The sequence below is a fragment of the Monodelphis domestica genome, chromosome 5 (genome assembly GCF_027887165.1).
Source record: "Monodelphis domestica isolate mMonDom1 chromosome 5, mMonDom1.pri, whole genome shotgun sequence".
NCBI classification, from domain to species: Eukaryota; Metazoa; Chordata; class Mammalia; order Didelphimorphia; family Didelphidae; genus Monodelphis; species Monodelphis domestica.
In genome coordinates this window covers 294,616,291-294,627,923 of record NC_077231.1, presented here as the reverse complement: position 1 = coordinate 294,627,923, position 11,633 = coordinate 294,616,291, and the positions used below count along the sequence as shown (strand labels likewise).

Sequence of the window (11,633 nt, the reverse complement as noted above, 5' to 3'; positions counted from 1 at the left end):
TGTAAGATTTGCAAATTAAGAGTACATAGCACACTGAATGGGGAAAGCTATCCTGTATTCTGATTAGGTCTTCCTTCTTTTAAAGCTGAAGCTCTAGCTGTGATTCCAGGCTATCTCTCTTGCCTTGCATGATTCAGATGACAAATCTGGAATCACGGATAGAAGACACTTTAGGGTCTACTTGCCTTCTTTATTGTGCTTCTCAAATTTAATGGGAGAGACAGACTGTCATCTGCGGGGCAGAGGAGGACAAACTTTTCTTTGTAGAGTATCCTATGCTCTGCCAACAGCCTCCAAGGCAGTTCCCCTTTAAGGGTAAGAAGGCTTTTCCTTCTCTGTACCCCTCCTCCGCAGCCCCTGACTGCCTGGAAGAAGAGCACCACTTGGGAATAATCATTATTGCCAATTAGGGATTTGGGAGGTTTTCATTGATGGGTGGTTTTTACTAATCGCGGTTCTTCATCTTTGTGAGTTTAAAACAGAAAAGTCACAGATGAAAGAGCCTGATTGTAAGCTTCCTGATCTACCTGTTTATTTTTTTTTCCCCTTCCTCAATGGTGCCAGGTAATTTAGAGGGGGAAAATCTCAATTACCCCGTCAGCAGCCCCTCGAGCTCGCCCTGCTTCCTCCTCAGGAAGGGCATGTGTGAGGAGCAGCTTAAATGCATATTTGCCAAGCGGCACACTTAATAAATCAGCATATCTAATTCGGCTGTTGACTGCGTTAATTTCTAGATTTACCCTCCCCCCCCCCCCACCGTGGCTTTTTCTCCCGTGAGGTTCTAGCAGATTCCTCCTCTCCCCGATTTACCCAAGCTTACTTCCCCTCTGCTTTCTCTTCCCTCCGCTCCACATCCTAGCCATCTCCTCAACTCCCCACTCCCGCTCTAACCTACTCCACCCAGCCCAGGCGGTCTCCTCTCTTCCACTCTCCATCTGCGAAGGTGCCTGTTTCAAATAGATCGAATAATAACATTAAAAAACGTTCCGAAAGCGCCGCTTGGTCCAGGCTGGCTTTTGGAGTCCCTCAAAGAGACGCTGTTCTGGGGAATGAGAAGAGGGGGGGGGGGCGATCTGTTTGTAGTACTCCGAGTCCTGATGTCACAGGCTGAGCAAGGACATAACAAGGAGGAGTCAGATTACAGTAAGAATGGCCAGTGCAGCATAAAGCTCCGAGTAAATGCGAAATCAGCCAGGGATCGTGTCCGGGAGAAGGAGGCAGTCTGCAAAGCCCAGCGTGGCTCCTGGGGAGCCAGGCACACCGACTGATTCGTTCGCCTCTGGAGCTGCTTGCTCGCCCGTTCGCTCTCGCAGTCTCCATGCCATGCCGGGGAAATTTCCACCTAACATAGCATGAAGCAGTCCCGCTCTCGGTGCCAGGCAGCCCGGCGTAGGGGGAGCTGATGCCGAGGACGCAGCGGTGGGATTCCAGCTGTATGATTAATGAGAAACATAATGTATTTTGGTAAGTGTGAACCCCCAATGATGTCATTCGGGCATGGGCTCGGGCTCACCTCTGATCGCCGGAGGCAAGTCTCTGAAAGGGAGAAGACATCTGCCTGCCTGCCTATCTTTCTATCTATCTATCTATCTATCTATCTATCTATCTATCTATCTATCTATCTATCTATCTATCTATCTATCTATCTATCTATCTGTCTGTCTGTCTGTCTGTCTGTCTCTCTGTCTGTCCATGTAGTATTAGTATTATTTTTCCGTGGCAAACACTTAAAATTGGCAAGGGTTAAATGGGTGGGTGGGGGGTGAGCGCGCTGGAGCAGCGCTCGCCTTTTGCTGGGCATTGCCTGAGCTGGCGCTAAGCTTGAGTGGTTTAAAAAAAAGCCAGAGAAGGCGAGTGGTGGGGGATGCTGACCCCCACACACCGCCCCTGCTCTCTCCACCAAGTTGCGCTGTAGTCTGTGACTGAATTTGAAATGGCCCCGAATCATGGAAAGTTGCCGGCAAACTTAATGGGATATAAAGGGAAAAAAGTTGCAGTCTTATTTACGATCCAGGAGACTTGGTCAATATCAGGGTTTCCTGAAGCAGTTGCTTTTGGTGGATCCTGAGGCTGGAAGAGAAGAGGGTGGGTGGGGAGGGGGGGCCCAACCACCAGGCTCTCATTTACATGGCTTGAGCAGCTGAGAACACTCCACTGTTCAGAGATCGCAGGGTTCTGGGTCTGGCTCTCTCTAGAGAGGGGGGGGGGAGGGGAGAGAGAGAGAGAGAGAGAGAGAGAGAGAGAGAGAGAGAGAGAGAGAGAGAGAGAGAGAGAGAGAGAGAGAGAGAGAGAGAGAGAGAGGTCCCTGAGCTGTTCGATATTTGGGCAGGCGAGTTGAGTGTCTCAGCGGAAACCTCTCTGGGATTTACAGAGGAGTCGCCTCGTAGAAGCAAGCAGAAGGCTTGGTGGGGTACAGATCAGCGTTGGCTAGCCAATGCTGCATTCCCTCGCTGGGGTCTTGCAATGAAATGTAATGGAATGCTGCAATTGACTGTAAACTGACTTCTGGGGAAGGAAGAGGGAAGGAGGAAGGGTTGGGGTGAATTAGCCCAGAAGCGGAGGATTGACATAGAGACACTTTGCTGCGCCTGGAAGTTATGCTTTCCTACTGTAAGTGCAATCCGACCCCCCTCCCCCGCAACCCACCCAGAGGGGGCTTGAGCTGTTATGTACTTAATGCTGAAATGTTTGCATGTCCAACCGGAGGGAGGATGTGGATGGATGCCAGGAGAGATACTCCAGTGGATTTCTGGGTTTTCACCAAATAAGAAATCCAGAGTTCACTTGGAACTCATTTCTCTTTTTAAAAGTGCTTCCTAGCTCTTTGGGTGGATTTGCATGGCAGCAGTTTTAGTCTGCATAACATTTTCCTGGGGGGGGGGGGATTTGCATTTGGTTGCCAGTGGGGGGGGGCGTGGAAGGAGAGAGAGACAGAGACCGAGAGAGAGAGAGAGAGAGAGAGAGAGAGAGAGAGAGAGAGAGAGAGAGAGAGAGACAGAGAGAAAGATTGTGGAAGAAGCAGAGTTAGTAAAGCTAAAAAGCCTTCACTTGACAGCAGTCTTGATTCCCCTGTAATTTGTGTCATATTAGAAAAGATGTTTGAAAAATGCTTAAATGTAATTCAGGAGAAACAGTTCCTTTTTGTAAGCTAATTTGTAACAGCATCTAGCTTTATCCACTTCCTCCTTTTCCAGCCGGTGGGCATAAGATCATTGACTGGCAAAACTGTAATTAGCTGTGTTAATCATGAAATAATTTATTAGTAGTATTTGTATTGTTATTATTAGAATTTTGCTTTGAATAAAGGGAAACCAGCTCTTCCCTGTAGACCAAGGAATACTTAATGGCTGTTATTGTGTTGTACATGTGTGGTGAGAGTAGGCTCTGGTTGTAACTGAAGTTCTATCTTTTGGGTTTTGGCACCAGTTTCCTATGTGATTGTGGCAAACAACTCCGGTTAACCAGCTGAGCTACATGGTTAAGAAGTGCTAGCTAGAGGTCAGCCATATGCAATTGGATTAAAATGTGGCTATTATAGCAATGTTCTTGGGGCCAGATCCTGTTATTATCATTTTGCCGATCCAGGCTGCTGGCAGGGCAGGCTGATTCACCAGCTAATTTATTTCATTGTATAATGTAGGTTTTTAATAGTACAAATTGAAATGTGGTGTCCTACTTGAGAGGGAGCCACGCTCTTCTGAAGAAAGCACAGCTGAAGTTTTCCTGGTGGCATAAGGGGGCAGCAGTCTGGAGACCAAAGCCTGTGGCTACCTTCTTTCTATGCTGGGAGGGAAACATGTATGCTTAGGAATGCTGCTTGTGGAAGGTGATTCTAGACATCATCTTGCTCACTTTTCTCATCTGGCCCCAATAGAACACACCCCCAAATTGATGGCAAGAGCTTAACAGCATTGATGAGGCATGTGATGATCTGAGTGTCTAATACTAAAGAATCCCTGTTGGCTTCCTGCTGGGTGGAAGGCAGTTCTCCCTTTGCCTTAGAGCTAGTGAATCCTAAGTGGCTTTCTTTCTTTCTTTCTTTCTTTCTTTCTTTCTTTCTTTCTTTCTTTCTTTCTTTCTTTCTTTCTTTCTTTCTTTCTTTCTTTCTTTCTTTCTTTCTTTCTTTCTTTCTTTCTTTCTTTCTTTCTTTCTTTCTTTCTTTCTTTCTTTCTTTCTTTCTTTCTTTCTTTCTTTCTTTCTTTCTTTCTTTCTTCTATGCTTCTGCCTTATAGGATCCTTTTTTGGTAATTCATCCTGTTGCATGTGCACTTCTACCATTTTGAAGCTCTGTGTGTGTTGCTTATGGGAAATATAAAATGTGTTCTTGGGAGTGGAGGACAGAAAGGGGTGTCATTGTCTTCCTTTTGTTCCAGGAGGCCTCCTAATCCAGCCAGGGTGAACTAGCCAGGCAATCAGACTGCAGCAGGCTCTCTTTTCATTCATTGGGCTATCTAACACTTGACCTTCTGGAAATACGTGCTGTTCTCCCTGCCCCCAGGAACCTTCTGGGTGCTCTGGGGCCCCTTTAAGGCTCTTTGCCCTACTGGTCCAGCACCCTATCTGGCACTTCCCAAAGTCAATCCCACTTGATGAGAGGAGCAGGTAAAATTTTGGATGCCAGGAACAAGTCTTGAATTTGCGGAAAGTAGCTGCTTCAGAATTCCCGGGCTGCTGGGCCCTTTAAACAACTTAAACCCAGCTCTTCTCTTCTTTTGAAATTCCAGGGCCTCTATTTTCAATAATTGTTCATTTGCACTTAATGATGCACAGTGATTTCAGAGTTTGCTGTGCAGTCACTGTGGAGACTTGTGTTACTTATTCTATTGATCGTTCATTCATTACTCTGAGTTAAATACAAGGTGTGGGGGGGGGGAGAAGAGAAAACAAATCTCTGGCAGGTTCATCTTCCCAGGGTTTACTGTAAAACAAATGAAAATAGTAAATACTTGCCTCACGTTGCTCCCTATAAATATTTCACATGGTTAAAAACGACACTTGCCAAGGATGAGTGACCTTTAATAATTTATCCAGGGATCAAAGCAAGGCTGCTGGGAGGTTTCTCCCTTGATTAGAGGAGAGAGAGAGGCTGTGGCTGGGGGTCCAGGCTAGCTACCCAGAGCTGATGGAATAAAGAGCTCATGGGATTCTCCAGCCAGTGCTAGGGAAGGTGCCTGGGTTAGGAGCGCCAGATCATGTGCTTGAGCACACCAACCCTGCTTCCTAGCATCTGGCAGCAGCAGGGTTGCTGCTATGGTCTAACTCTTATTCCATTGGATCAGTGACCCCACCCAACTGGGACTCATTGCCCCAAAGCTGATGGAACATATCGTTGCTACCGGGCAGGACAAAGAACACCTGGGCTCCGAGGATGGCCAAAGTAGTAGTGCTGGACCCATCTCTTGCCAAAGGGAGAGCAAACCAGCGCATGGATGATGGGTCTCAGTAGCCAATAATGTGTTCTATGGCTCAAAACAATCAAGGCAATACTGCAGTGACCTTGCAGGTTGGATGGGTTGTGGGAAACTTTTTGAACATCCTCCTGTACTGTCTGCCCATTTACAACCAATCTGGGTTGTATTCCTTATAGACCCCCCCCCCCAGGAGAATATGAGCACCGGGAGCACAGTTACCCTGCTTTTGACTTTGCCAGTATTCCCAAGCACAGTGCCAGACACCTAGAAAATATCCAATAAATACTTGGTGACTGTCAGCTGTCCTAAAACAAACCAAAACTAATAGATATATCAAAAAGGAACAGTAATAACAAAACACAAAGGCTCCATTATTGGGTGATCACTAGAAATGGTCATTAAACCTGGGTGGAAATCAGGGACACTTAAAGGCTGACTCACCCATTCAAGCTGAAGCTCCCCTGATTTTTCTGACTGGGCGATATCTCCTAGACCATCCAGGTAGCTTCAAATAGAATGAAGAATGAAATAACATGCCTCTCCTGTCAGAGAGAACGTCAGAGAAGGAGTAAGAAAAAGGGAGCCAGGAGGGGAACAAAGGTCTTGCAGGAGAATTTCTGGAGGATGCTAAGACTTGAGACCCTGGCCATAAGGACCTCATTGGTTTGTTTGAGCAAATTAAACTCAGACCTTTTTGTCTCAGAGGCTGCTATACAATGTCCCATTTTCCCAAAATGTGTCTTTGTCTCTGTCTCTGTCTCTTGACTTTGTCTCTGTTTCTGATTATCTCTGCCAATGCAGATGGGAACATGGAGATAGGAAGTGACTGGACCAAGGTTACACAACTAACATGTAAGAGGCAAAACTTGAACTCAAGTCTTCCTGACTTATAGACTCACTTCCCTATATTATTGTTTCTTACATATACATATGACAACATGTATGATGGATGAATGTATAGTTTCACTATATCCACATATGCATGTGTGATTATAGGCGTGACTATACATCATATTCATGTGTTTCATGCATAGTTTCATATTTGCATGTATGCATATGTATACACATAATGTAATATATATATAATAGTTGTGCATGCCCTCAAAATGCCATAATTTCCATATTATTATATTGCTGCCTTAACTTTTATCTATCTAAGTGTGTATGTGTCAAGAGACATGTAAAGTTGAAGACCACTATGTTGAACAGCATCATAAAATAAATAAATAAAAAATCCAAGGGAAAATGAGCCTCAAAAATATTATCTTAAATACTTGAATGTCTAGCTAGTTTTAAAGTCTGGTGTGTGATCAGTTCTATATCATATGTAGAAGTATAGATATGAATTTGAGATTCTTGCTATATTCTCAAATTCTAAGCTCTGAAATCCATTATATTTTACACCTTCCCAAAGGATACTTTTATTTAAAAACTTATACACACACATACAAAACATCAGTTTCTTAGTGGCTGTAATTATATGGAAATGAAGTGAGTTTATTTAAGGGATAAGTTCCCAAATCCATGAGCTAATAACGACTGACAAAGTTACCCTTTTGTGGGTGGCATAATTGTTCCAAAAAAACAAATGAAAAATTTAAATTAGTGGTTTCCTGCTTTTGAGAAGATTTGGCTGCAGCTGCTGTTGACTAGAACCTCTCTTTATTGGACTTTGTGTGTATACGTGTCCGTGTGTGTTTGTATGAGTCTATTTTTGTGTTCTTGTGAATTTTTGTGCATGTGCTCAACTATTTGGATGTTGAATTGTGCCTAGATAACATATGACAAGATGGCATCTATTTCACCCTTATATGTATTTTTTTCATAATAGACTTTGCTCCAGTTGGTAAATCCTCTTTAATATTGTTTTAAAATGCTAAAGTGGCGATTTACTAAAATGAACAGTATGGTATTTATGTGAACAGCCAGTTTAGAGCTGCTTCATGTCTTAGATTGTATTGTTTATGTGTATAATGTTAGGTTTTAAGAATGGTATCATAGGCTTAGGAAATAGTGATGGTTATATAAGCAGAATCCCATTTTTACTTTGACCTTGTAAAAGGGAAGATTTCTATTTGTAATAGACCAGTAACATTTCTTGAAACTCAGAAAAAGTCATAGAGCCTCTCACTATTTTTGTTTTGTTGATTATTTTAAAAGTTTTCATTTATGGCAAAATTTAATTTTGCTACTGATTTTCCGATGATTTGGGACATTAAGAGAAAATACAACATGAGATATATCTAGAATGAACCAGCCTTAGAGTATTTGGGATTCTCTTTGAAAGAAATTATCTGATTACAAATGGGAAGAGGCTTTGCTACTTCCCATGTCCTCAGTCTTTCCCTTTGTTTCTCTCTATTAGAATATAAATTCCTTGATGTTCTGCTTGCCTACACTTGGGTCCCCCACACTTAAACTCTCTCTCTCTCTCTCTCTCTCTCTCTCTCTCTCTCTCTCTCTCTCTCTCTCTCTCTGTCTTTATCTATCTCTCTCTGCCTCTCTGTCTCTGTCTCTTTATCTGTCTCTGTCTCTGTCTCTGTGTCTCTGTGTGTCTCTCTCTGTCTCTGTCTCTCTCTGTCTCTCTGTCTCTCTGTCTCTGTCTCTCTCTGTCTCTGTCTCTCTGTCTCTCTCTGTCTCTCTCTCTGTCTCTCTGTCTCTCTCTCATATCAGTTCCAAGGTAGAAGAAGAGAAAGGACTAGGCTATGGGTGTTAAAAACTTGTCCAGGGTCACACAGCTAGAAGGTGTATTAGCCAAATTTGAACCTTGAACCTCCCTTGTCCAGGCTTGATGCTCTAGCTCCTTAACTGACCCTAATTAGTAAACTCTTAATAAATGCCCTTCTCCCTTATTAATTATTATTGAAATGCTGAACCCAGCTCACTTGACATCAGGGAACATAATATCACTGATCCATGACATATATTATCTAGCTCCTTTTTGCACTGTTATTCTACATGGAAACAATAATGATGCTGACCCAGTATCTAGATTCCTGAGTTCCTGTGAGTTGATAATGAACTTCTTTCCAAGAACACCAATGTTCCACCACTGGGAGACATCAAGACTATTTCATATGCCACAGGACTAAAGAAAAAAGGAAAAGGGCTCTTAAAGAAATGCAATATCCTCTTTGCATCTCTTCTTTTCCTTTTTGGTTTGGTTTTAATGGGAATTTGGAAAGATAAAGAGGATAGAAGGAAAAGAGACTTTTTGGAGAACAATGCAAATGATTCCTCTTAAACATACACACACACCACACACTCACACACAATCTTTAACAAACACAAACAAAACTTGTGCCTGTAGTAACCATAGAATTAAAGAAAAATACTTTAAATTGAAGTAACCCAAAATTTTCCTGATTTTCTATCTTCCATTGTTCACACAATATAAGCCAATGTATATAGAGTCAGGTGTTTAATAAATGTTTGCTTATAGGCTCAGACAGGATCAGAGATTTGGAATTTGAAGGGACTTTAGAGGTCATCCAGTTCCACCTCCTTATTCTACCCAGGAGGGAATGGATGCCCAGTGAGATTACATACCTTGCCCAATCTCACAGAGGCAGGAAGAGCAAGGATCAAAACTGGAACCTTATTGCCTCTTGCAAATCCAGGACAATTTCTGCTTCCCAGTGCCAAGTTATATTGAATTGATTGCATTTGTTCCAACCAAATATTTGGTTCTCTTTTCTTAGCCATAGTGGCAGATAAAGGCAGCTGAGGTAGAGAAGCGAATGTGCATAATTTAGTACAAGGAATAATACCATTTCACATTTTTTAGACCAGAGCACAAGTCTCTGATTTCTTTTTTGTAAGCCTTTACCTTCTGTCTTGGAATCAATATTGTGATGGTTCCAAGGTGGTAAGGGCTAGGCAATGGGGGTTAAGTGACTTACCCAGAGTCATATAGCTTGGAAGTATAGGTCACATTTGAACTCAGGATCTCTCATCTCTGGGCCTGACTCTCAATCCACTGAGCCACCCAGCTGCCTCTTAAAAGTCTCTGATTTTGTACAAAAATTTGAATGACCTAATTTACCTTCTTTAAATCAACATTTTTCTTCCCATATTAATGTGGCCAGTGTGACAAGGCATCACAAGGACTGAATTAATTGATTGTGACTATCATGCTATATGTGAAAACATACCTGGGAATTTTAATGTAACAAACAAAAAGTTAATAAATAAATTCCAATTAAAAAAAAACTGTAGGATAGTGTAATTCAGTGGAATGAGTACTGGTTTGGGGGTCAGACGACCTGGGTTTGAATCCCAGTTCTGCTACACATGGTATGACTCAACTTTGGATAGGTCACTTACCCATTTTTTACCTCAGTTTCCTCTTCTGGAAAATGATCCCAGAGACCTTAACTTTTTTTTGTGTGTGTCTCAGGCAGTCTGGAGAGGCTTATGGATACTTTCTCAGAAGAATATTGTAAATGCTTAAAATAAATGAAAAGATTATGATAATTATCAGTTCTTCATTGTTGAAAATAAAGTAATGTTTTTCCCATGCCCAGTGAATAGACTTCCATTAATTCTCATTTGATTCCAGGTTAAGAATATATAGACTAGATATTTTCTAAGGTCTCTTCTGACTCTCTACCTAGGCTTACACTCCATTATACAAGTGTCAAGAGATTGCTGTCATTCATACCATTGTCAGGAACCATGGAGGTTGCCATCTGAAGAGATGAACAAGAGAGCCTGAGTTTGTTCGAATCTCTGTCCCTTTGGAGTTTAGAACGTTGTACCCAAAATAGGGGCCCGCCAGTGAATAGTCATTTGTTGTGATTTGATAGGAAGAATAAATTCTCTTGGGAAGAACTGAATGGGGACGTCTACCTTTCTTCAAGGAACTGGAAACTCTTCTATGATTGACTGTCTACTGCCCCAGTCAGTCCTTAGATGTGTTAAGAACTAAGCAGGTTGCTATTTGCTTCTTGGACTGGCTGTCTGAGTGTGATGGAAGGATGGAAAGAGTATCCATTTTGCTTTGACTAGAATAGTCATAGAATACCACTGCCTCGTTTTAGAGGCATTTGGGGCCAGACTGTTAGGCTTAGCTGGTGTCCTGAAGCTGGTAAGTTTCTTGATACAGAATTCTGATTAAGGAATTTCTGATCTCCCCTTCTAGGACTATCCTTCGCATCATACTACCTCACCAGAAGCCAGATGTGTAGCCACCTGTCATCCTAGCACGTGGTCTTGGCTTTTCAGCTCAGGATGGATTTTTCTTTTCTCCATTAATATTTAGCTTCCATTTGATTACCTTCATAGATCTGTGTTGGTCCTCCCCGAAGGAACTAACAAATGTTCTGATACTTCTGTGGGACTATGATCTCATCCACTATTCTCTCCAGAGATGTATATTGCCATTCAAGGCCTTCCTGTTTTGGGTGACATTTGTGTATACCTGCCGGTACCTGCAGAGGGGATTTTACCTTGGGAATCAGTGTCAGAACACTTGGGTTCAAAATTGTCCACAGACACTATCTGTTTGACCCTGGATATGTCACTTAACCTCTGTTTGCCTCAGTTTCCTCAAGTGTAAATTGGATGTAATAATAGTAGCTACCTTGTAGGATTGTTGTGAGGATCAAATAAGATAATATTTGTAAAGTTCTTAGCATAGTGCCTGGCACACAGTAAGTGACATAAATTATGTCCCCTTCCCCTTTCTCCCTTGGAAATGTCACAGATGCCAGAGCTGCCAATGCAATGGCCATTAGTTATATCTTTTTTCCTATGTGATTGATCCATCTGAGTCATACATTGCTTATGATTATTGATTATGAATTTCTAATTGGAAAGGACCTCAGAAACTATTCTAATCCAACAAATTCATTTTGGGGGTGAGGAACCAAAGACAAGAGAAGCTGAAAGTCATTCACTTGCCCAAAGACAGGATATAAGAATATAAAGAGAGGATACAGGATATAGTGGATATAAGGGGCTGAAGTGGCAACTGGGGTCCAGAGACATTAAGTGCTTTCCTTAAGAACTCAAAAGCTGGAAGTAAGTAGCCAAAGGCTCTTCTCTCCTTTTGTGTATTCCTTGATTGATATTTAAATATACTTTGTTTCTTTTATATGCATAATTCTGGATGGCATATAATATAAGTACTTTCCATTCCTAAATGAGAGAACTGATGCTTGGGGAGATTATCCTTGGCTTCTGGCCACATAGCTAGTCATGGGAGAAACTGGGACTTGA

The 11,633-nt window shown here is 42.3% G+C and overlaps 1 protein-coding gene across 8 annotated transcripts in view; it reads left to right on the top strand.

The window, feature by feature from the left end:
* The first annotated feature begins 200 nt into the window (after positions 1-200).
* Positions 201-11,633, top strand: part of ZNF385D (zinc finger protein 385D) — a 408,744-nt gene continuing 397,311 nt past the window's right edge. For 4 of the 8 annotated variants that reach the window (XM_056800336.1, XM_056800331.1, XM_056800332.1 and 1 more), the window contains exon 1: positions 201-1,464. In XM_056800336.1, the coding sequence (XP_056656314.1) occupies positions 1,443-1,464 (22 nt within the window). In that variant the 5' untranslated portion in view covers positions 201-1,442. Of the gene's footprint in view, positions 1,465-2,258; positions 2,611-11,633 lie in introns of those variants that run through there. The other 4 variants (XM_056800333.1, XM_007505163.3, XM_056800337.1 and 1 more) reach the window with 3 other exon arrangements.